We start from the raw sequence: 26,236 nt of genomic DNA, 5'->3' as shown, positions 1-26,236 counted from the left end.
GATGCCTGCTGCTGACTTTGCAATTTGATGAAAAACTGCTCCACCTTTTTAAATTGATGATTTGGGGCAGCAAATGCCTATGGATACCAAATTTTGCATGAGATGCTAATCAGAACCTATCTGCAGGACAGAAAACGTTGACACTGCAGATTGCTGTGTCATGTATAAACAGACAAGCTACTTGGATCCTGTGAACAACAGCCTGAAGTTCCACAGGGGCTGGAATAGGTGTGCCAAAGGATGATAGGAATGCACAGAGGACAAGCACAACTTTGGTTTGAATGGCAGGTTTGAATGTGCTGCCCGGGGAGGAGGTGGAGTCACCATCACTGGAGGTCTTTAAAAAGAGCCTGGATGAGGCACTTGGTGCCATGGTTTAGCTGATTGGATGGTGTTGGGTGATAGGTTGGACTGGATGATCTCGAAGGTCTTTTCCAACCTGGTTAATTCTATTCTATAAAAAACTCTATCTGCAAATATCAAAACCTCCCCTGGAGCTCTGTTTGAAGAGGGGTTGGGAAAAAACCCAAAACATTTCCCTAGTTCATGCTGGAAAAGAAGACCTGGTTCACACAGATAGAAAGATTCTCATTCAAATTTCCCTGAATCTAAACAGCAATCAGTGGCCTTCCCACCACCTCCTACTGCAGCCAGCCCTTGCTTCTGCAGCTTGCCATCAGTTCATTTGAGAACCTGCTCTTTGACTGTGTTACAGCCTGCCCACAACTTCACTTGCCACGCTCTCCACATGAATCACAGCTGTTCTGCTAAGGCTATGAAGAGTGTAGGAGATGAACTGATTTGAATTAGTCTTAGGCAATCTAGCTTGTAGAGAAAAACTCCCTCAAGAATCAGAGAGCATTATCAGAGAAACAGCTGACTGTCTCCACAGCACCACCTCATAGCTTTGGGTATGGAGCTCATCTTCTGCATCCAAACCCATGTCAGACCTGGCTTTAAAATCCTCTGTTAGCTTTTTAGTCCATCCAAATACTGTGCATAGAGGGGAGAGGAGTCAAAGGGTAGCATAGCCAGGTAGAATCTGTGAGTTCATCCTGTGCCTGATGAAATGATGCATCCCTCCAGATGCTAACACTCACTCAATTTTTCAGCAAAGGAAGCTTCATGGCCCAGAACACCCTACTGCAGAGGCAAAATGCCACATTTCTTGCTCACAGGTGTCCATATTACATTGCCATTTGCAAGCCAGGCTTACTGCCAATTACATGCTGGTTCTGCTTCAAAAGATTTTTGGGTAGGCCAATGACACAGAGTTAAAGTTAATGTCTTACCATCCTCTGATGACTTTAACTACAATTGTTGGTGACAGGACCCAAGAACTGCAATCCAGAACGTCATGGAAAACTTCAATACCATTTTGGTGGTGGTCTGATTCACAGTATATCACCAGCTGTTTGGAAAGAGACAAGAAAAAACACCAAACCCCAAACAAACACCACCAAGATGTGAGTCTGTCTTGCTACAAGTTAAATCTAGGGAAGAGTAGTGAAGATAACAAAACTGATCTCACCTTGCCAGGCCTGGGATTGATTTTACTTTGTCCATTTCTTGAAAGTGCCTAATAGAGAGTGGGGACATAAAAGTCACCATAAAAAAACCCACACCAAACCAAAACCATATTCAGTCAAGATGCTCAGGTACAAAAAAAAGGACAGAGCTAGTGAAACCAAATAAAACTCTGCCTGAATAGTAGAAAGCTGTTAACACTTCAACTGCTCATACTTACTGCTTCAACTCCTCCTGCCTGAAGAGCAATAGATGCACAAATGAACACATTTCTGCTTTCTTTTGTTTTCAAACTCTGAATTTGCATCACACTGAAGCCAACTCAGACTTGAAAACCTTCAAAATCCTTCCATCAGCTTCCTCTATAGTCCAGGAGCTTCATACCAAAAAGACTACTTTAAAAACTGGCAGAACCAAACCCACACTGCAACGATGGAGATACTGATGGAAGTGTTAATGTCCTGCTAACCACAAGGGATGAAATAATTCTGGAGGAATATAGGAAGAGACAGGAGGCAAGATGGCATACACATGTAGGAATTAACTAGTGGAATCAAAGTGGTGCTGAACACCAGAGAAGGGCCAGGAGGATGATCAGAGGGCTGGAGCACCTCTCCTATGAGGGCAGACTGAAGGAGTTGGGGCTGTTCAGTCTGCAGAAGAGAAGGCTCCGAGGTGACCTCATTGTGGCCTTCCAGTATCTGAAGGAGGCCTACAGGAAGGCTGGGGAAGGACTTCTCAGGATCTCAGGTAGTGATAGGACTAGGGGGAATGGAATGAAGCTGGAGGTGGGGAGATTCAGGCTGGAGGTGAGGAGGAAGTTCTTCCCCATGAGAGTGGTGAAACCCTGAAAAGTGTTGTCCAGGGAGGTGGTCGAGGCTCCGTCCCTGGAGGTGTTTAAGCCCAGGCTGGACGAGGCTCTGTCCAGCCTGATCTAGTGTGGGGTGTCCCTGCCCATGGCAGGGGGGTTGGAACTAACTGATCCTTGTGGTCCCTTCCAACCCTGAATGAAACTATGAAACTACGAAACCTTGGAACAAGGTAGGTTTCCTCAAAATGTGTGAGGCTGTGCAATAAGCAACAGCCTGAAAAAAAAAAGCTGAGAACAAAGAAAACACATTGAGGTATCCAAAAATCTGAACCAGTGCTGCAGTCAGTGGTAAACTACATGACACAGAGTATGTGGGAAAGTTGTGGTTGCATCACGTCATCCTAAAGCAAATAAAGCAAGCCTTGCAATTATGTGTTCAGTTTCCTAAGGAGGGCAGGACTACTCATTCCAGAACAGGGTCCTGGTCTCCTAGGAACTATTCTCACCCCCAAAAAAAAACCCCAGCTAAATAAAAATTCCCCAATAAACATCTCCTAAATATGTTAAAGCCTGAGATAACCAGCAGCAGCTGCAAGGAACTGAAGAGAACAGATTGCTCAGTCCCCAGGACAGGCAGTGGTCTCGGGCCAGAGCTCCTAACCACCATCAGATTATTGTAGGCATCATCAAGACACGTTGAAGCATGACTGGGTTTTTTTTTCCAGCCTGTGCTTCAGTTCCAGTTAGAACTTGCACTGTGTTTTAAGGAATGCCACAGTCATTGTTTTGGGCTGCCCTTACTCTTTTCCTTCACATCACCCATTAGCCATTGCATCATCATTCTCTTAGTGGAACATGCACAGTCGGTATGCATCACACAAACATTTTCAGTTCCTAACTGGAGCAAGGCATTTCAGAGCCAGCAACGGTGCTGCACAAGTACTGGAACTCTGTGGAGCCTAGTGGGCAGCCTGTGTGTACACACCCCCTTGCCAGACCAGGCCTCTACCAGGCTGTGCCATCCCCATTTGTAATCTTTGTAGGTCCCTAAAAGGGGAAGCAAAGCAAAACAATGTATGCACATCAGCTGTAGGCAATACAAAAGCTGGATAACTTTCCAGGCAGATTTTAAACAAGACAATACTTACATCCACCTCTAATAAACCAGTGGGGACATTTGATTCATATCTGCTCGTCCCTAACCAGCTGGAAAAGCTTTTCTCAGGGTTCCCATAGCTGGGCATCTGTAAACTGAGCTCATTTTTTGCACTATCTGCTTGCATGTACTTCTCCACAAAACCTGGGAGCTTCACATCTGAAAGAGACTGAATAGCAAAGAAGAATAACCATCAACATTAGCAGTCCTTCAGCAGGCAGAAGAAACTGTGTAGGGTTGCATTTAATGAGTTAGCTTGATTACCTCAGGTTTTTGAGGCATGCCAAATGGCCCAGCAGCATCCTGCTGTAAAGGAGGCGACCCTGAGGGGTCAGTTGCAAAAGCTGCTGGGGTGTTATTCACTGAGGCAAGAGAGGGATTAAAAAGCTTTTCTTTGGAAGTAGAGGAGAGCAAGCTGGAGAAGAGGGAGCTTTTCTCGAGGCGGGATCTCTTGATTTCCCCATCTGTGCCATCAAAGCTCTCTTTTCCATTTATTTCCTGGGCAAAGGCAGGTTCCTCTCTGCTACATGACTGCAGGGCTTTGAATATGATGCTCTGCTCTGTCGATGCACGCTTGGGCCTGACCCTGGCTATCGTTTCCAGGCTTTGCAGTTTAATTTGTTGGGCTGGTAACAGATCCTGGGCTTTTTCCCTTCTCAGTCCCAAGCCAAAAGTAAACACACTGGGATCAAACACTTTCTCCAGGTTGTCCTCGTGGATGGGAGGCATTGCGAAGTGAGGCGCTGGTGACTTGGGAAGCTTTGATCTCTTCTTTTTCTGGGGTAAACAAACCGAGCTGTCCAAGTTTTTGATTGTTTCAGCAAACTTCTTCATGTCAGATGGGGAGTCAAAAACGCTGTCCTCCTCAGCAGATCCATTGCAGGTTCTGCCGGGGCTCTGCTCTGCACTGACGTTGTGCTCTGCTATCGATGCGCTCTCTGGACCGCTGTCGTCGTGCTGCAGTGCTGCAAAGCTCAAATCCCCCGGCTTTGCCTTTGTACCTCCGTTTTCCATCTTCTTCAGGTCTGGCACAGAAGCCTGAGGAGATGGTAGAGGGTATTTATCATCACTGGGAGACAATACCACCTCTGTGTTTGGCAGCACCCTTTCCTCATTTCTGCGGAGTTCCGGGCTTGTGTTATTTCTCTGGCAGGAACTATCCTGAGCGTTTTCACTTTTACTGGGCGAGTGCAAAGGTGGTTTAAAAGGGGAACCTTCTTTTTTGCCTGTGGTTACCTCTTGATCAAGCTGCTTCAGAGAAACACTACTAGCATCAGTTTTGCTGTTTTGGTTAAACAGGGATATTGCAGCTTTCACTTTCAGTTCTGTCATCTTCCCAATGTCCTCATAGGAGGCAGAGCTGTCTTCGTGTCTGCCTTTCAGCTCTGCAGCGCCTTCTTTCTCTGCTGTGCCATTCTCAAAGAGCTTCTGGCGACTGTTTTGCTTGCTTAAGGTTTTATCAGGCTGCTCACTCTCCTTCGGCTGCTTTCCAAACTTCAGCTTTGCTCGCCCCACAAAGGTGCTGGGCACGATGCTAGCTTTGGCAGCAGGGATGTCAGCAGGCCTCTGGCTTTGGCTGGCACACTTGTTTTCAAACAAGGAAATTTTGTTGGCAATGTTGTTGTTGGGTTTATTGACTGGTTTCTCCAGAGTGTCCTGCTCGCTTTCTAAATTGTCTTGATTGGTAGATGCTTTAAAATTCAGCTCCACATTCTTGGGTTTGGCTGGACTACAGGGAGCAAAGTGACAACACAGTTACATCTTTGATCATCATAGTATAGTATCATAGTATCAGTCAGGGTTGGATGGGACCACAAGGATCAGCTAGTTCCAACCCCCCTGCCATGGGCAGGGACACCCCACACTAGATCAGGCTGGACAGAGCCTCATCCAGTCTGGGCTTAAACCTCCAACCACCTCCCTGGACAACCCATTCCAGGGCTTCACCACTCTCATGGTGAAGAATTTCCTCCTCAGCTCCAGCCTGAATCTCCCCACCTCCAGCTTCATTCCATTCCCCCTAGTCCTATCACTACCTGAAAGCCTCAGAAGTCCTTCCCCAGCCTCCTTGTAGCCCCCTTCAGATACTGGAAGGCCACAAAGAAGTCACCTGGGAGCCTTCTCTTCTCCAGACTGAACAGCCCCAACTCCTTCAGTCTGTCCTCATAGGAGAGGTGCTCCAACCCTCTGCTCATCCTCCTGGCCCTTCTCTGGACACCTTCCATCACCTCCAGATCCCTCTTGTAATAGGGGCTCCAGAACTGGAGGCAGTACTCCAGGTGGGGTCTCAGCAGAGCTGAGCAGAGGGGGAGGATCACCTCCCTTGCCCTGCTGGCCACACTTCTCCTGATGCAGCCCAGGAGCTGGTTGGCTTTCTGGGCTGCAAGTGCACACTGAGAGCTCCTGGTGAGCTTCTCCTCCCCCAGCACCCCCAAGTCTCTCTCCTCAGGGCTGCTTTCCAGCCAGTCCCTGCCCAGCCTGGATTTGTGCCTGGGGTTGCCTCGACCCAGATGCAGGACCCTGTTGGTCCTGTTGAACCTCATGAGGCTGGCTTGTGCCCACCTCTCCAGCCTGTCCAGGTCCTTCTGGATGGCATTAAGTTTGATTAAGACCCTGAAGCAGTTTCCAAACACTGCAATGAAATTTTCCACAGGCATCACAGTCAGGTTAAATTTTGGAATCTCAAAAGGAATTGACTAAAACAAAAAGAAGGAGTAACTACAGGAACAACAACAAAAAAAACCCACTTGACTTTCAGTAAGGAGAACACATTTCAAACGTGTGTAATTGCTTCATGCTCTGTGAAACAGAAAAACACAGCAGCCTACAGCATCTCCAGTTGAGGCAGGGAACCTAACTGCTTATGACTGACAGACAATAAAATTTAATGGTGAATAGGTAGAATGAATTACATGCATGCAATTCCCTACAGAGTTTAGGAAACAAATCCTAATTCATTAAGGGGATAATGAGTTGGTTAACATTTGAATACACTTTTCCAACAAGTTTTGAAGACATCTGCCCAGATTCTTTGTAGCCCTTCCACTGCAGAAGCAATCTGAAATGCAGTGAAAAACCTGCTGGTGGAAAAGGTAACTGCTCCCAGTCACTGCAGCTCCACTTGGCCAAGGGAACACCATGCAAGAGCTCTGCCATTTCCTACAGGGAATATCAGCTCATCATTTAAATTGTGTGCACCAACCCTGCTGATTTTACAGGGAAACACAGAAGCTTCTCCATCAGAGTGGGCAGAGAAGAGTGTACAAGTACCTAGCATACAGTACTCAGGTACAGTGACAGAAAGCTGATGCTGCCCATGGCAGGGGGGTTGGAACTAGATGATCCTTGAGGTCCCTTCCAACCCTAACAATTCTATGATTCTATGATGTGTTACTGAGAGTTTTAAGCCTCTTTCCTCTGAATACCTACACCCAGGAGAATTTATTTATCCATGTCACTTGCTACTGGAGGAACAACATGAATTGCTGTGAAGGTGCAGGGCACACATCTTCAAAATTTCTCAGACAGATAAGGGGCATCAAGGAGCTCACCATCACCTCCAAGGCAGATCTGTTCTCCAAAGAGGGATCTGGAAACACTCAGCAGTGGGAGAACAGAGACTGCACTATGTGAAAGCTGAGGATGGTGGGAGATAAAAGCAGCTAGCTTGCAGAAACAATCTCCAGGGCCTCAAATGCTCCAGCAGTCAATGGATGACTCTGGTATTTAAGTGATTTCTTCTTCTTTTCTTTTAACCTACACAGGCTGTGTTCCCTGAGCTCTCAGCTCTTCAGCCCCACCCCCCACCCCCAAAAGAAGCATGAGGTACGAATGAGTTAACATAACCCAAAACTGAGATCAATCCTTTCTCTTAAGAGATCCACCCCAAGTGAAAAAAGTAAGTGGTACTAAATCAAGACTCTCCACTGGACAAGCTTCTTGGGAAAAGGATGAGGACAAACTCAGTGAAACACAGAAGGAACTCACAATCTGTAAGAACCCATACAGAAAGCAACATTACAAGTCACTTCCCAGAGAAGACTTCTTGAGGGTGCTCACTGTAACGATACCAACCTGCTCACAGGGGTTCACAACTGGGAGGCTCTTATGAAGAACATATGATCAATTAAGTTGAAAATGGCTGGCCACACTTCAGTTGGTGCTAAGAAAACACACTTGGGAAATCGAAGTCTAGAAACAATGTTCCTCCCCTGCCTTCCTCCTTTCAGGAGGAGGGAAGGCTACAACTTGATATAATGCCTCAAATACCAAATTCGCTGCTCACCAGGACACTTCAAGTTCCTTTCTGATCAGAAAAGGGTATTTACCATCTCCTTCTACCTGCACTTTCATAGTATCAGGCAGGGTTGGAAGGGACCACAAGGATCATCTAGTTTCAAGCCCCCTGCCATAGGCAGGGACACCCCACACTAGATCAGCCTGGCCAGAGCCTCATCCAGCCTGGGCTTAAACACCTCCAGGGACAGGGCCTCAACTACCTCCCTGCACAACCCATTCCAGGGCTTCACCACTCCCATGGTGAAGAACCTCCTCCTCACGTCCAGTCTGACTTTCAAGAGGTATTGGTAATAGCTTAGTTATCTTAAGAGACTCATTTCCACATCATCCTTTTGTGAGCCTGTCACTTGCACTGCTACGAAATGCACTACTGCATTTCAACATAGCACAATAAAATCCATCTCTCCTCACATGCTTTGAGCCAGTTTAATGGTTAACATTGCTAAGTTACCAGCCACACCTAAAATCTCTTCTAAATGAATAGCTAATACCTCAAAGGTGTAATTTCCAACTTTGCAAATTTAGGCAGAAACAGCTATTTCAGCACTTGACATTCTGCAATTGTTCTTTTGCAAAGCAGTCGCAGCAGCAAACCAGCTGAGAGCAAAGAACAGCAGAAAGCTCAGTCCTGCAGCTCCATCCATTCCAGCTCAAACTGACCTGATCATTACACCTTTTTCCCCACTAAGAAATACTGGTTTTAAGTGTGGACAAAAGCTGTGTCTCACTGCAAGAACTGAGTTTCTAAGTGGGTTTAAAAGGAGGGTATGTTGTTTGAGTATCCTCTGAGCCTCCCTGCTAGTATGAGGGAAGATGGATTCACCCAACAGTGCAAAAGCTTTCTTATGGACAGCCCAGTGTGGCTGATTCCAGCTGCTCCTTGCTGGTCTGCAATGCCAAGAACAAGCAGGCACAGGAGAAATACCAATGCCCACTTCAGCTACACCTTGCAGCTAACCTGTGGAAGCAAGCAGTTAAACCTCTCCCAACAGAGTCATAAGTGGAAGGTGAGTCACACAGTTGAAGCACGCTGTCCAAACGACCATGCCAACTGATGCCAAGAAAACAGCGATGCCAAAACATCAGATTGAGGCAAGCAAAGAAAACGGCAGGTTAAGAGGGCAGAATAATTTGGTAAGTGGGCACAAATGCAAAGGTTAAGTACAAACCCACGTCTGAACGCCAAACAGGCCAACTGAAGCCAAGTTCTCTGGTAAGCACATCAAAGTAACTACTGCCTGTGGTTTTATTTGCTGATTAAGATGTACCATCAATCTCAGCTCAGTCTCAAACCTGATAGGTTTCCCTTTCAAAACCCAGAAGCAACATATCCTCTGACTTCCAAGTGGCTCAGCGTACAGACCCGAAACAAAGACAGCAAATCCTGCCACCACTTGCAGGGCAACAGCAAAACTGACATATTTTAGAGTGGTTTTCAGAGAAATTTGATTCCCAGAACAATGTCATTACTAGCAAGAGCCATTATCCATTCTCATGTGTGAACTGCCTTGATAATACAAAAATCCATCTTCTAGGAAGCAAGCCAGCCTGTGAGTAACCTGAAAGGGATTCAGCTGAAGTTATCTAACAGCAATTTTTTTAACCTTTGAAAATCATGAAGTTCTCTCTTCTCTAGTTCAAAGCAATATCAAAGAGAACAACCCCACACCTTCCAATCAATGGCACCATCTTCTCATTCCCCATTTTACAGAAGGTTTCTAGCTCACCTGTTCCCATGGATAACTATAAATTGCACCAGGTAACCTGACTGTGTCAATCGGCCTGGCTAAAGGAATGGTGTGGTATTGTGCAATGACAGCTATCAGATGCATCAGGAATGCTGCAGGAACCTTGAAAGAACTTTGGGGACACCGCAGTCCCCACCCAGGGCTAAAGTTCCTGTAGCAGCAGATAAGGCCAAGACAGTGCCACACACCCCACAGAATCAGGGGAAACAGAACAGGCTGTTTATTCATTAAAATTACATGAGGTCTGCGGTGACAGGTTGGGCTCGATGATCCCTGAGGTCTCTTCCAACCTGAGCGATACTGTGATCTGCCAGAAAGGACATTTGTCTACTGCTCTGAGTACAGCAGAAGATAATTTGCTGTACAGCAAGCCAAGGAGATAGCCACGAAAACGAAACCCAGCTATGCAAGCATTTCTGAGTTCATCACCACTAACCAGTGAAACCAAGGGGAAAACACCAAAGCCACCTTTCCTTTGAAGTTGTGAAGATGCAGAAGCTCAGAGTTTCAGATGTGTGAGCCACAGTGTTAGATGGCAAAGCACCACCATGCACAAAACTACAATTTAAGGTGCTTTCCATCCAGTTATGAGCAAATGAGATGCAGAATATTACGACCCGTGCAAAGGAAATTGTTTCTAACACTCCTACGCTCCTCAGATGTGGGAATCTGAAATGTTTTTCTTCAGCCCTAACGCTGAACCTTCACATCCCTCTGTCACAACTGAATGATAATTCTGAACACCTGGTGGACCTCAAGTGGATTCATAGGATTGAATGTACTCTGACACCCACAAATGAACGCATCAGGTCCAGGTAAGCGACAGCACACAGCTGTGGCAACAAACCCACAGAAATGATGAACGTAATAAAGTGATTCACAGAATGTGATGGAATCCAGGGAATCAGACACTGGGCTGGCACCAGTGCTGAGAGTGACAATGCATCCACTTTATAAATGCATCCACTTCTTTGTAATCCTAAGGAAAGCACCAACCCCTTCAGTTCGACAGATGACAACTTCTTTGAGCATAAAACCAAATCCTGCAAACTAATCCCTGCATAATTCTGCAAATGCCTGATGTTACTCACATGTATTAACATTTACATGATTCATCCTGCACAGCCTGATGAAAGCAACTATATACATTCAAATTTCTGGGGTGGGATTTATCATATCATTGGAAGGATCAAGTTCCATGCAGCATTCGGAGTTTCTCCCTGAAATAATAGCAGACCTCACGTCGCATCAAAGAGCGGCTCTGGCACATTGCTTAGGCAAAGACTTTCGCATACAAAACCTTCAACCACATCCTCAGCTGCTTGCAGATGGCACAGCTACATGAAAGGCATTGATAACTGAGCTTAATCTGAGCAGCAACCATTGCAGATGGTAATGACAGAGTGGCTTTCATGCATGTTGAATTATTCCACACAATGGAACTGACATAGTAAGAAATTCCCTAGCCATTAAAAAAAGAAAGAGGAAAAAAGGATCATTATTTTCTTAACACATGTAAGGTACAGTGCTTGTTGTGTGGTGACTGTAGTTATGATTTTAAAGGCAGTTCTGAATTGAAAGTGATCTCAATAGATAACAGGGACGTAGCCAGGGTTCCTCTAGAATCCTAAAGAGAGATACAGGCAAAGTTAGGGTTCAGGGAGAAAGTAAAGCTACTTTGATGTTACTTACAGGCTAATCTTTGTGGTGACTGTTCTGGAAGCATCCAAACTCTTCAGCTTCATGCTGTCTAACTCAGAACTTGTCTGTCTCTCAGCTGAGATGCACAGGTCTCCATTTTTAATCCCATCAGTACGCAAGAAGGCTCTTCCATCTGGACCATGCTTTGATGCTCTAGTTTCATTTCTGCCTTCAGCAAACATCAAGGCAGTATCTTCTGTCTTAGCAGCCAAGGAAGCTTTGGGGGACTCCAAGCCGTCTTCCCCAAAAGCCACAGGTAGAGTTCCCCTTTCCACTGAAGTTCTTTTTGTCATTGGGTTACTCTCTGGTGATGTTAAAGGTTGCCTTTTTGAGGAGTAATCTTTTACCTGGCCCTTCAGACCAGTAGGGGAAATGGGGACAGCATCTGATTGATTCTTTTTGTACGATCTTCTTCTTGCAGGGGTTGTGTTTGAGGTTTGCTGCTTGCTTTTGTCAGCTTCTGTTTTAGATGCTCCTTTGTGAGCTGAGCCAACTTTGACATCTTGATTACTGCCTGAGGAAGAGGAATTCCTTTCAGGAGTCTGTTGAGAAGACTTCATTTTTCTTTCAGAACTTATTATCTTGTCAGAAAACACCTCAGAAGAGGCATCATCCTCAAAACCCAATTCCTCTCTCGCAGTAGCCTCAGTCTGGTTTCTCTCTCCATTTGGAATGTCGCCGGACGACTGAGATTTTCTCCTCTTCCCAGATCTTTTAGCAGCAGATTTTTTATCCATTGTGTCCGAGTCACTACAATCTTCTTCTGATGTAGCAGTCACAGGTTCATTAAGGAGAGTGTCTGTTTTTCTTAGATAGATATCAACTGTTAACACTCGAGCAGAATGTGTGTGCTCATGCGCTGCAGATTCCAACTGGTATGGCAAATCCTTTGGTTTTGCATGCCCGGGCTCCTCAGACACCCACGTGCTTACAAGCTGCTTGTGGCTTAGGATACTCTTTTCTAAGTCGTCACTAGACAAATTTCTCAAGGTTTTAATGAAATCTGGAGTTGTAGAATTATTTATATCTGTGATGGGTTCTTTCTCTGGTTCCAGGGTTTCTGCATTCAGGCTGCTTTCACAGAGAGAGTTCTTAATGGTTTCGCTGCTGCCGCTCCAATCTGCTGACCACTCGCTGTCAGAAGAGACTCCCCTACTACTCCATTCTGAAACGGTGTCACGGTACAGCTGTCCTCCTTCCCCACTGAAACTGTAGTCCTGTGTCTCAGAAACAGCACTGAAGTTCCTCACTGGATTCTGTACCTGAGGAGCTTCTTGTCCTTCCTTTATGTGCCTACAGTATACTGGCTGTGCTCTGTGAGGGGAGACCGACCTCTCCCCTTTCCGATGTGACGTGTGCTCTAGGGAACTTTTGGCATTTTTCCTTTTCCCTGTACCAAACAAATTTCCAAGTCTTTCCAAAACTGGTTTCTTTTTATTCTCTTCTCTGGAAGAATCTGGAAGCTGTGAGGTGGACTGAAAAACAAACAAACAAACGTTTGGTTTATTGTCAGAGTTGTTTCTGGAGAACGTTGCTTGCATTAACACCAACCCTAAGTTGAAAAGACAGAGTGAATGGGAACAAAACAGCTTACTAAACAATACTTGCTCTCAAAAAAAGAACAAGAAAACCAAAATCCTCAAACCCAATTGAAATCCCAAGATCCTTATGCATGTTTCTGCCTATTTTTGTTTACAAGTACACTCATCTGGCCTTACACAGAATGCTTTAGGTTGGAAGGGACCCTTTAAGGTCATCTAACCCACGCCCCTGCAGTCATCAGTGTAATCTTCAAGTAGAGCAGGCTGCTCAGAGCACCAAACAACCCACTGCTGTATCTCAAACTTTTGCACAATTCGTTAACACCTCCCAAAATAATACAGGAAAGCATCCTGCTGCCTGAAAGCCTGGAGACAAACTACCTGGTTAAGATATTCCTTACAAAGAGAAAAGTGGGGAATTCACCTTTCCATTTTAGCCGAGTATTGACACTTGTGCTGATAGAGAAGACTTCTTTACGTTTGATACTAACGAGGACTGATAAATACCTGGTTGCGTTTTGGGCTTGAAAACCCAGAACTATATAAGCCACTGCATCACTCAACGAGCCTTACTGGGTCAAATACTGTCCTGGATTACTCCTCACCGGTGAAGTTTTCTCCTACAACTGCTAATTAACATGGTAAACAGGAAACACGCAGCAGCACTGCCGACTATACATGCCTATTTGCATTTTAATACATTAGCACTTCTTACGTGCCGGTACGATGAATACTTGTTTTGAGATGCCCATTTCAAAACACGGCCAGGATTTCTTACTTCGGCGGACCAGACCTCCCGACGACGGCGGGACCCCTCGGCAGCACTGAGGCTGCTTCGGCGCATTTTAAGCTTAATTAATTAATTCCTTTCCCTTTTTAAACTTTCTTTTTCCCTGCAGACGCCGTGCCCGCCTGCCATCGTCTCTTCCCCCGCCGAGGGCGGGCCGGGCAGCGCCGAAACACCCGCGTACTCCGTGCAGCCCCGCTGGGGCTGGCACCGCGGGGGTCCCGTCCCCGCTGGACCGCTGCCACCTCACGGCCCACAGCCTTGTGCGTTCCCGTGAAGGAGAAGCCCCCCCTCCACCCCGCGAAGCTGCCGCTGTCCTCCCCCGTCCCAGAACGGGACAAGCATCCAGAAGAAGCCGCGGCGGACTTTACCCGCTTTACCTCACTTCTCCGTTCCGCGAAAGAGAAGCCCCCCCAGCAGCCCCGACGTTCACCACCTGGCCCGGCTCGCCGGTCCCGGAGCAGAACTGCCCCACACGCACCACGCCGCTACCTGCGCCGCAGCCCCGGCGCCAGCTGTCTGGGTGCTCCGCCCAGGCCCGGCCCCGCGATGCTCCTCGGCCCGCCCCTCGGCACCGCCCCGGCCGCGGCTCTACCTGGCCAGGCCACCTGCCTCGCATGCGGAGGGAGGGGCGGCGGCAGCAGCAGCGTACCGGCTTTCAGCGAGGGCGAAGGCTGAGGGGCAGCGAGAAGTGGATGCCCTCGGCCATAGGCAACGCCTTCGAGGAGGGCGAGTGGGCGCCGCATCCCCGTACGTGCCGCGGCGGCTTCCTTGTTATTGAGGGCAAAACACCGCCGCGGGCCAAACCGACAAACTTTTGATGTCGAGGGCAAAGCGCCACGGGTTGAGCACGGGCACTTCGCCCCGCCGCCGCGGCTGCCAGCGGCGAGAGCCACCCGGCATAAACCAGTGCCCGGACCGGGAGGGAGCCGGAGCTTTCCGTCCGCCGGGGCGAGGCGAACAGGGGGCACGTCCCCGAGAGCTGCGGGCGCACCGGCAGCCCGCGGGCGCGGTCCTGCCACCGCCTGCGACGGCTGGAGGGTGGGTAGGGGAGGAGAGGGCGGCGGCCCGGTGTCCCGCGGAGGTGCCGAGTCTCAGCAAGAGCCCGGGAGTAGGCGTCGCTGTCCCCAGCCCCGCGGGCCCCGGCAAGCCCTGCCCGGGCAGGGGAGGCGTGCTGGGGCAGGCGCCGCCCGGCGGCTGAGGCTAGCGTAGTGGAGGTCAGCCCAGGACCTTCCGGCCAAGATGAACCCGCATTTTCCACCCCGCAAGGCCGGGTGCGCCTGCCGCCTCGGCCTGCCCCGGGGCCCCGGCTACAGGTAGCCGAGGCGGCTCCCCCCAGCCTGCCCCCGTCCCCCGGCTGCGGCGGCGTGAGAATGACTCCGTGGCCTCATGGTGGCGGCGCTCTCCCCGGGCGCTCAATTAGTATTTAATGTTTAATGGATGCTAAACTAGTCCTCTTCTAATTAACCCTTAATTACTCATATGAAGTGGAACAGCCTCGACAGGAAGGACCACGCAGGTCTCGCTTCGGCGCTTCTGAGGACCCTGTGCGAGGGCGGCAGAGACACCAGGTCAACCTTCCTGCGGCTGGCTGGGCGGTCCAGCCCGCAGCGTGTCTGGCCCTCTGGCTAGCGAAGAAAAAAATACGAACCTTTTTTTACACGGTCGCTTCCTCCTCCGGGTGGAAAAGTGCTAAGTTAGTTATTTCTGCCTCACCGACAGACTAACGTTTGGCTTCGGTTCTAAAAACTAACCCAGACGTCAGTTGAGAAACATCGTTGCAGCTCCAGGACAGCCCCCGAGCACATACTTGCTTGAAACTGTGCGCCCAAGCCCATAAAAAAAAATATACAGAAAATAAACTGGGGGAGACAGAGAGCTGCCTTGCGCTGCAACCAAGCAGAAATGAATGAGAACCTTTCTTTTTGCTCACCTTCTTTACCTGTGTTACACAACTGGTTACTACCGAGCTTTTTTCTCTACTAACAGTCATCTTCCCTTCACTGCTTTCAGACAGACAGGTCTATGGTCGTGACCTTGAGCATAAATTTTTGGGTTGCTGGGGTGGAATTTTTTAAAGACAGTTGAAAGAATCTGCAACTGAGAACAGTTGATACTTCCCCCACCCCTTTCACTGACTTCTTTCAGCTAGTAGAACCAAAACAGTCAATGAAAGGAAGAGTAACATTGAGGGTTGTGTTGAGCTCGTATAGCTCAGGCAGTTAAAATGCTTTAGTGATAACAAAAACGATACATTTCCCTATCAGGTGCAACAATCATGACTAATGCAGCCCAATTACTGCCTAATTCCTTGATCCTGCGCATAGATTACCACTACTAACTAATTATGGGGAAGGAATGAGGAGACACTAATAAACAGTGGTAGCTTAAACAATAAAAACAAGTAAAAATACATTTTCAGGAACACTCAAAGCAAGCCAATAAGCAAAGAGCGACACTGATTTCTCTGAAACCTCATAACCACTACAAGTTGGGGAGGGATGCTTGTATTGTTCATCTTAAAACACCAGAACAAGGGAAAATTTAATTCTATTATGATGTCAATCTGCATATTAATATTTGGATGCATAGCAGCTGCCAGCTCTAAATTAGTTTGGATTACCTTATCAACCTGACAGTCATTACCACACTTGCAGCCAAGCTTTGGCTTTGCAAGATTACACTTGGTGGGGGGGAGAAAAAAAACCTAAGTTATTTGAACTGTGGATCTGGATTTCTCTCTTCCCAGCAGCTGATTTTCATAAAGTCCATGGGAACTTAATTATCTCTGAGACGTCTCCCCCTTTCAAACGTAGTTTTAAACTGTCCAACAAGTTCAAAAGGTGCTGGATGGAAGGGAGGAGGGAAGGACAGCCAGCCAGTCCAGTCACATAAGCCTTGTTTCCTCAGGGAACGAGGCTAAAGATTTTTTTTCTTGATCTTGAAATAGCTGCCCTATGTAAACTGTTCTGAAGTAATTTCTCCATACAAAGTACCTTAATTATATATAGCTCTTCCAAAACACATAAAAGGCCAGGCACTTGCCCTGAAGAGCCTGTATTTTAACTCAGATAAATGTTGGTGAGCCAGTATTGCCAGTGCAAGAGGGCATAGAGGCTGAGCTTCTCGAGACTCCCGAGTGGGGCCCAGCCTGGCAGAGCAGAGCACAGGAATGCTTCCTTTGCAGAGCACAGCACTGAAGTGTTTGATTTTTCAGAAGGCAAGAAGTACCCTTGCTCTGCAGATAAGCTGTTTCAGCTGTGCTCAAGTATTCTTACCCTTGAGACATGAGCTGTTTCAGAAATCCCTGATCAAAGGCCACTGAAACAACCAGAGGACTCGCCTCTCCGTTCCCTGGGCAGCATGGAGGAAGCTGCTGCAGGTACACTGCATGAATCTCTATGGCAGTGTTCTCATCTGAAAGTATAACACCATCTTCTTAACCAGGAGATGCAAATCTTGTTTGTATTTATATTCATACTTGTTTATGTTAGCATCAAACACATTTCCTCTGTTTTTGGCTAGGGCTTTTTTTCCTCATTAACGAATGTTAGGTTTGCCAGAGCCAAACCCCTAATTTGACGACATAATTAAGCATGATTTGTTGAATCAGAACTTCAGGCTGTGTCTCAAGGGATCAATTGGGTGTTATTTTCTTAGATTAGTTCATCTGAGTCAGCTGAACATGACTGCAAACACTTCTTAGAGCACACATGATATGAACAGGTAGTATTTTTACTAAGTCATTAGCAACTTTGTGGTAGCTAATAGGTAGTAATACCAGCGTGGATGCTTCTGGAATTTCAACTAGTGATTTTCTAGCCTATGTTCACCTTCAGGGGGGGAGAGGAGGGGGAAGGAACAAACAGTATTTAGTGAAGAGTAAGCTTGAGTTTTATCATTCATTAGAAGGCTATAAACTGGATTTCAAGTAGCACGTAAAGCTCTGAGACCCTTCTGAGCTCCCGCTGGAACACCAGCAACTTTGGTTATCTTTAAATCACAGCACTGCAGCTGCCCATGAGAAGCAGAAAGCCTCAGAGTTCCAGCAGTCACGTGATATGCCCAAAAGTGCCTTAGCCAAAACCATTTAAATAAAACACTGCTCTTCAGGCTCCAGCATTCTGCAGTGACTGAGGCGCAAATATTCAGCACCAGCAGCACCAGGCTTGCTTAGGCTGAAAAATCCAGCTGGAGTATTGCCTGCACAGCATGCTCTAAAAGTACTAGCTTTCCTACTAGAAGGAAGGATGTACAAATAAAGGCTAAGAGAGAAAAGTCTGAGAAGCACAAGACCCACTCGAGTCCCTCTGCCAAGTCCTCCAGAGAGAAGATTTCATACTGCTCTCCTGCAGGTGAGTGCCCTAGCTACTGGCAGAGAGAGAGAGAGGAAGCTGTAGGTGGAGATAAAGGCTTTCTGCTTTTGCTTCTCTTCTTATTCTAAGAGTATGGGAAAAAGATTATACTTAAAACATTTGAGCTGAAACTTTTGTCATTCACTGAGGGGAAGAAAAAAGAAGAGTTCTGTTTCAAGTTAACCTAAATGATTTCTAAACATAACTAGCTTAGAACCAAACTGAAACTTAACTACCTTGCCATCAGCCAACCAGGCTTCAGTTACTTCACTATAATAATTTTTCCTTGCTTCTGCTCACCCTTTGCAAAGCCACAGAGGTGTTACTAGGATGAAAAGTACAACATTCTGTCTTAACCCACACACTGTCTTCTGAACACCCAGAGTTAGTACACACAAAACCTTCTTAGCATTCTGTAGACTGTATCAGATTGCCTGTTGACAGTGTCCTGCTCAGAGGCAGAGAAAGAAATACACGTAAATACACTTTAACAAGTCTACTCTAGCAGGGAATTTGCTCCCTGCCTCTTCCAGCTCTTTGCCTGTTACAGAGAATAGAAACAGCAATAGCTGGATTTTAAACAGCTACAGCTTTGCTGGAGCTCTGTATTCAGTTACCTCGACTGGGGAACCTTAATAACCAAGCAACTGTAAATGTGAGGCTTGAGCAGAGCTAAGCGAAACAAACACAGTTTCTCTTAATAGCCATATTACCCCACAAGCTCTGTTTCCTACCAAGTCTGGATAGTTTAGGAAAGAAGTTAATATCTTCAAGAGAATAGAATCCACCTGCTTCTAATATATTTTCTTTTCCACTGAAAAGCTGAGTTTTCAGTTGAAACATGCACTGAAAAGCCTATGTGCTGTAGACCAATAGGAACACTGAGCCGGCATGTAAGGAAAGGAAACCATCAGCTTCAGAAGCCTGGATCTAAGCATAGATGCAGTATCATTTCTTAGGTGCCAAACACAAGAGATGTGGATACTGGATGCACCAAACCACCCCCAGCAAAACTGAACAAAACAAAAATCTCCCAAAATGAAACAAACTGCAATCTTCCCAGAAAGCTGAGCAAAGACAAAGCAGCATGAATGAAAATGGAGCAGACCCTTACATGAGCATTTAGGAAAGGAGGTTGATAAGAAAGGAGAACAGGCATGTCAGAAAGGCATGCCTGCTCCCATCTCCTCTTCCCCAGAGCTAGTTATTTCCATATACTAAACCCTTTACCCCCTCCCCTTCTGTCAGCAGTAACATCTGTCAGTTAGAGACACTCTGCAAACTGCTGGAGATCAGTGGATTTGATGATTATTATTTAAGTCAGTTGTGTATTAACCCAAAGATCTCTGGTGGAGTCTAAAGAGAGGAGAGAAGAGAAGAGAGTGCTGTTGCCTTACCATGATGATGATAATTCTTTTTGCTCTTTACAGAAGAATAAACAAACTATGGTGTGTGAGATGCAGTCCTGTGTGTCATTAACCAAACCCTTTTTCTTAGCAATCCTCCCACGCTTTAACCCCTTCTTTCTTCTGGGAGCACTCAGTTAAAAACAAGCCCCAAAAAAGAAAAGGAAGCAGTATCTGACTTGAGCCTTTCCGACCCAGAAGTCATTTGGCAGCCAAATTACAGCCATGAAAGGGACTCAGTTAGAGCATAGGAGAAAGAGCTGCAGAAGGGTGGCAGCGAGTCCTGCAGTAAGCACCTCTATGGAGGCAGAGAACCTGTGGCAGAGAGCTCTGGAGCTAGTGTTGGGCAAATGCCTTACGTGCATTAATTAGCAGGCAGTGCTAGATAAGCAACGGCAGGAAAAAAAATGTACCACACACGTTGGTTCTCACAAGCTCAGGTACTGCTTTTTCTGATCCACATTTAAACAGGGAAAAACACCCTCTCCCCACAAAAAAGCAACCCCAACCCAAACCCACAAGTTCCTTCATCCAGCAAGAGTTACGCAGGCATCCCTGGTCCTTTGCCTTCCTGAACTGGTGTATTAAACTCTGTATTCATTGTTTTTTACCTTTTCCTAGTGAGTTGTGGAAACATGACATGGAAAAAGCACCAAAAGCAGGTGCAGGGATCATTCAGCCCCGAAGAACTGAAAGAACATTTATTCTCCTGAGCTTGGAAGGCTTTCAGAAATGAAATTACATGCAAAAAAACCCCAGAGATAAACCTCACACCATGCAACTTCTGTTGCACATGACAGCCAGGGTACTTTTGGGGTACCTTTAAACAGACAGAATCTTTCAACTGAAATGTGTCTCAAGTCAATCCCTCAGTATGAAGGCAGCAGCTGCACTGAAAAATTTGGGCTTGATAACGCTTCCAAGAGCTTACATCCTTCGCTTATCAAGTGCTTACGTCCTTTGATAGCTCCTCTGATGACCAGATTTGGACTTGAAAATCTCCAGAGGTCCCTTCCAACCCCTAACAGCCTGTGATTTTCCATCAAGTAGAGATGGAGAGCCCTGTCAGTACTTAAATACCTTACCCTGACCTCATAAAAATGGCTGGACATCTCGTTTTACATCTCATTTGAATGACAATACTGGCGTTTAGCATTGATTTTAAATGACAATGCTCGTCTAAGGCTCCCAGGATTCCCTCAAACTAATTATTATAGTAATTACCACAGAGAATTGCCTTATTATTAATTAGAACAGACTTTATAGGACCAGTACAAAGAAGGTAACAGGCATCCCTGCCCATGGTGGGGAGGGTGGAGTAGATGATCTCTAAGGTCCCTTCCATCCTAAGCCATTCTTTGACTCTAGGAAGATGGGAATGATTCAAGACCCACTGCTTCCATGCAGTGCAGGGGGCAAAAACTAAATGAGGTGGAATAGTCCTGTGATCTCTTTGCCCTTAATCCTATTATTGCATCAGCATCACCTAATATTAGCTGTTAAGCAAGAGACATGTCGAAGGAAAAACACTTGAAGGAAATGTGGTCTAGGGGAAGGTGTCCCTGCCAATGCCAGGGAGGTTGGACCTAGAGAATGGAATGGAATGGAATGGAATGGAATGGAATGGAATGGAATGGAATGGAATGGAATGGAATGGAATGGAATGGAATAGACCAGACCCTGTTGGAAAAGACCTTTGAGATCATTGAGTCCAACCTATCACCTAACACCATCTAATCAACTAAACCATGGCACCAAGCACCCCATCCAGTCTCTTCCTAAACACCTCCAGTGATGGTGACTCCACCACCTCCCTGGGCAACACAATCTCTCTTTCTGTGAAGAACTTCTTCCTAACATCCAGCTTAAATCTCCCCTGGCACATCTTGAGACTGTGTCCTCTTGTTCTGGTGCTGGTTGCCTGGAAGAAAAGACCAACCCCCGCCTGGCTGAACCTCCCTTCAGGTAGTTGTAGACAGCAATAAGATCTCCCCTGAGCCTCCTCTTCCTCAGGCTAAGCAACCCCAGCTCCCTCAGCCTTTCCTCACAGGGCTGTGCTCCAAACCCCTCACAAGCCCTATGAGGAGAGCCCTAACCTTCAAGTTCCCTTCCAACCCAAACCATTCTATGAATCTGGGAAAAGTGTTTTGTTCTTAGTGTGTTTATTTTAGGCTCTGAACAGAAATAATTAGTACATAAAACATTAAAATAAACTACCTGCCTGTCCAGAAAACAGATACCTTATTACTCCTGGAGAAGAAGGGAGATAGATCTATTTTCCTACTACCCCAGATACATAATTACAGACATGTTGCACTATCCCTTGGCTGCGTAGCCAAAGGGATGTAACTACAGCAGTGTCACTGCTATCACTAGGAACTCATTGGATGGCAGTTCAAATTCTTACCTGGTGCCCTTAAAAATGAAAACTCAGGTCTTGCCTCTAAACAATGTGGTTTGTTGATACCAATAATGCAACAGGGAATCTGATCAAACTGGTGAGAACCCCCCCAGCACTTGCAGGAAATGCCAAGCAATGCACAGGATTCTTGCTTCTGCACTTGAATCTCTGAATAAAAGGTTAGTTTGGGCATAGGCCACTTCAAAATACTCTGGGGCTGGCTTTGGTGCCTATGGTTTGGAACAAGACACAGCACAAAGCTACTTTTGAGGATAATCCTTAAAAGCTCTCCTGATTAGCCAAGCCCCCTTTTAACTGCAACAGTTGTGTTTGAGATAAAGCATGGGGAAACCACTCCCCTGGCAGCTCCTGGGGACCCCTTAGCATAAGCTTGCTCCATATTGTGTCAGTCACGGAGGATACAGGAGGGAGCTGGTTGTCTGCTGTTCAAGCCCAGCAGATGAGAAGTGCATGCAAGGCAGCTGTGTGTCTTCTCTGCCACCCCTACTCCGCTGCTTCCCTCCCTTGCTGCTTTGGGACCTGGTGGAAAGGCAAATCTCTGCCACTCTGTATGGTTTTCCTCCAGCTACCTACCCTTTTCATCTTCAAGTGTCTCCCTCTCTGCTGCAACTCAGGCTTTCCCAGCCAGCCACATGATCAACCTGACAGTGCTCTTCAGTTTCCCAGCTGAGCACCGGGCTCTGATGGCAGCCAGGAACAAGCAGGGCGAGCTCCTGCTTCACTGGGTGGCCACTTAGGTAAAACCTCTCACAAACTGTCTTTTGTGTTTGGAAAGTGGGGCTCTTTTTCAGCTCCAGAAATTTACCTGATAAAACTAAAGTTTTGCATGCCAAAGATAAAAACCCCATACCTTCACCATTCCCAGAAGCAAAGCACTCAAAACTCTCTTGGATGAGAGGGAAGGGGAATATTGAAGCTTGGGGAGGGCAGATTTAGACTGGAGATTAGGAAGAAATTCTTGAGAGTGAGGGTGGGGAGACACTGGAACAGGTTGCCCAGGGAGGTTGTGGATGCCCCCTCCCTGAAAGTGTTCAAAGCCAGGTTGGGTGAGACCTTAAGCAACCTGGGCTAGTGGAAGGTGTTCCTGCCCATGGCAGGGGCTTGGAACTAGATGATCTTTAAGATCCCTTCCAACACAAACCATTCTGTGACTCCATGGATATACAACTATCCAGAATTACCATTGATAAGCCTTCTAAAAAATCACAAGTTCTTCTAGATGAAATACAAAGATATCAAGAGATCCTGATGTTTTTCCTATCTAAGTTCTGGTTGCTAAACCTTCAGAGTGTAGTTTGTTCAGATTTTTCAGGCAGTGAGCACAGCCAAGGTCCTGAAAACCATTCCAAGACATTGCACAAGCGTGGAAGTGGTACAAGAAAAGCATGATGCAAAACTGTCGACAGCTCTCCACACAGATCACTGCACAGTAGCCCAGCGTGGAGGCCAGAAACAAACCCCTGGTGACTCAAAGACCAACTTCACAGGGCTGTGCTCACCAAGGGAAAGAGAGGGGAGGAGTGTGCCCTTTGGGAAGAAGGCAGTAAAGTGCCTGGTGTCATGCTAAGTGAGCCACACAGCAGCATGAGCAACACCCGTGCAATGCTGAAATACCATGTAGCTAAGTGCTTGCCATGATGATACACAAAGGTGGGGCAGATAAAGGATGGCCACTGATAATGTTAGCTTGCCTGGTGCACCCTCCCATGCCGCCACCACCACCAGACTCCTTACATCCTGTCCATGACTGATGGCTGGTGACAAACCTCCTTCACACTCTGCAATCACAGATGGTTCACTGCCTTCCCAGGCACGAGGCAGGTGAGTGCTCCCCTGAAGCTGTTAGGGGTTTTCACCCTTGAGAAACCTACACCAGCAAATCTTCTCAGCCCCTGCATGACTCACTGTGGAGGATGCTGGCTGTGGGGATTTTGTTCAGCTTTCTGATTCCAGGCAGCAGGAGGGTGCCACCTCTTCTTTTGGTCTCAAGTTTTGGGAGGAGATTGGTTAACCACTGAAAGGCCTTATCTGTAAAAAACTGGGGTGAACCTTAAGGCAAAGACTTGTTCTCCTCAGGGCAGGCTCCTCTCACCTCTCCTCAAACTGGTAATTTTGCTGGCTGTTACTCTGGAAAGTGGCTCACCTGATTGCTCATTTAACTTGGTATTGGACATGTATCACATGGCACTATGAAAGGTTTTGTTAAATATCCCTCAGGAAGGGAATTTGTGACCCCATGGAATCCCCAAACAGACCTTGGGCTTTGTTATTTCTTCAGAAAATAAAGCACAGTAAGGAGGAGCAGTATGAGGACCCAGGCTGGATGCACTGCAACTATTTCTCTGAGCAAGGCAGAAATGAAATTAGAGAAGCAGATGAGGAGTCCTAAGCTGAAATATGCTAGACCTCGACAGGCTATCATCTGGAAAGATGAGTTCAAAGAGCAGGAGGAATTAGAGATCTGCATATCTGCTGTCTGGGGAACATGGCAAAGGCAGCGATGGAACAAACTCAATTAATCCAGAAATTTGACAGAGAATCAAAATGGGCTTCCACACCTGGGTGTAAGAAGTACTCCACCCAGTTCCCTTCATTAAATATTCATGTTTAGGACTGAGTCTTTGTGTGAAAGGCAGTGGCTATGTTCAGGTAGCAGGTAGGTGTGAGAACTCTTATCTAGATGGAGAATCCTGAGAAACCTTTAGGTACCTGGTTATAGGTCTGAAAATATGACTAATCAACACCTGAATATAAGAGGAGAGACAGCACTGGAGCACAGAGATGTGACTTGGGAAAGGCAGAGAAAAACCAAGCCAAAACACCAAAACATTTACCTGAGTACCTCCCAAGGAATTGTAAAGCCTAGGTATTTTATGGTCATCATTCCTAGTGCACAGGAAATGTATAATCAATGAAGGATTAAGCAGTGTCCTCTTCATTCCCTCCTTTTACTCTCAGCAGAAGCCAATCTAAATTGGGAATTGTTCTCCATAATAACAAATGCCTTTCAGCTTCACTGTATGGAAACCCATCAGCTTAAAGGCTCTTTGTCTTTAGCTTCATGACTGAAGGTGATTTGAGTTTGTCACATGACAGCTGGGACTCTTCCAGCCCCTGAAATTCTGTGATTCTGAGACTCCTCCTCAGCTGGCATCAGTATTTTGTCGCTGTGGAAGCTGTGTGCCTGCAGAATCCACACTCATCTGTGGAAAGGGATTGTTACTTATTCAAAGAGGACAGAATGAATCAAACACTGAGGAAGTTGTTCCTTCATTCGTGGTGAGAGCATTGGCCACATTGTTCTAGGAATTAAAGAGTCTTGAAAAGATGAAAAAACCCCACCCAGTCACACAATTATGGCCACAGTTATCTGCTTCATGGAGTGAAGGTTATATGATAGCTCATACAGCTTTCAGTGAGGAGCTGCAGAGACATCCTACATACATCAGGAATCTGATCAAGCTATTTTGTCTTCAGTCCCAAACAGACACCAAATGGACATGGAGCTGATGGAGTGCGTCCAGAGGAGGGCTACAAAGATGATCAGGGGGCTGGAACACCTCTGCTACAAGGACAGGCTGAGGGAGCTGGGGGTGTTCAGCCTGGAGAAGAAAAGGCTCCAGGGAGACCTAATAGCAGCCTGCCAGTGCCTGAAGGGGGCTACAGGAAGGCTGCAGAAGGACTACTTGCAAAGGCCTGCAGGGACAGGACAAGGGACAATGGTTTGAAATGAGAGAAGAGGAGATTCAGATGGGATGCTAGGAGCAAATTCTGCACCATGAGGGTGGAGAACAGTGAAACAGGTTGCCCAGGGAAGTAGTTGAGGCCCCATCCCTGGAGATACTCAAGGCTGGCCAAGGCTCTGAGCAACCTGATCTAGGGGAGGATGTCCTTGCTGACTGCAGGGGGGTTGGACTGGATGAGCTTTGGAGATGCCTTGCAACCCAAACCATTCTGTGATTCTATGAAACATTCCTCTTTTGCTCCACTGAGCAGACATGCATTATGCAAATGTAACCAGGCATGCAATGCATTTTTTGGGGGAAAAGCAATAAGCTGAGCTGTAGAAATCTAGAAATAGATCATTTCACAGAACTGGCAGCTAGACATTATTGCTGGGATGATTTTTAATAGCATTTAATAAAGTGTTTCCAAGCTTCTATCTGCCAAAAGACTAAAAGAGAAACTGCTAACCTTCACTTTCAGCAAACAAATGTTATGCATGTTCTATAGGAGAGGAGTCATGAAAGTGAAATGTAGATTTAAATGTGTATGATTAATTAATTTCTCAATCTAATTACCTCCAGTCATTTAATAAGCAATAGGCTATTTGTGTATTTGATAAGAGCTCTCCAAAACCTCTTGTCATTGTTACGTGGCTGACATTTTCAGTTGCTCAGATCAGAAGCTTAAAATAAAACACATTGCAGACAGCCTTGCTAAGGGCAAAAAGAGAAAGAGGGAAACCTTTGTACACAACTAG

General features: G+C 46.5%; 1 protein-coding gene across 3 annotated transcripts in view; it reads right to left on the bottom strand.

The window, feature by feature from the left end:
• The window catches only part of CRYBG1 (crystallin beta-gamma domain containing 1), a 93,361-nt gene that overhangs the window by 30,772 nt on the left and 36,353 nt on the right, over nucleotides 1-26,236 (bottom strand). The window contains exons 1-6 of one of the 3 annotated variants that reach the window (XM_068160472.1): nucleotides 19,323-19,554; nucleotides 11,234-12,717; nucleotides 3,759-5,223; nucleotides 3,487-3,663; nucleotides 1,532-1,579; nucleotides 1,293-1,411 (exon numbers count right to left, since the gene is read on the bottom strand). In XM_068160472.1, the coding sequence (XP_068016573.1) occupies nucleotides 1,293-1,411; nucleotides 1,532-1,579; nucleotides 3,487-3,663; nucleotides 3,759-5,223; nucleotides 11,234-12,717; nucleotides 19,323-19,325 (3,296 nt within the window). In that variant the 5' untranslated portion in view covers nucleotides 19,326-19,554. Of the gene's footprint in view, nucleotides 1-1,292; nucleotides 1,412-1,531; nucleotides 1,580-3,486; nucleotides 3,664-3,758; nucleotides 5,224-11,233; nucleotides 12,718-13,950; nucleotides 14,050-19,322; nucleotides 19,555-26,236 lie in introns of those variants that run through there. The other 2 variants (XM_068160473.1, XM_068160471.1) reach the window with 2 other exon arrangements.

The sequence above is a fragment of the Melanerpes formicivorus genome, unplaced genomic scaffold (genome assembly GCF_026170545.1).
Source record: "Melanerpes formicivorus ecotype bairdi unplaced genomic scaffold, bMelFor1.0.p_v2 SCAF_50, whole genome shotgun sequence".
Classification (NCBI taxonomy): domain Eukaryota; kingdom Metazoa; phylum Chordata; class Aves; order Piciformes; family Picidae; genus Melanerpes; species Melanerpes formicivorus.
The sequence above is the reverse complement of the archived record's forward strand: the minus strand, read 5'-3'. Positions and strand labels throughout refer to the sequence as shown.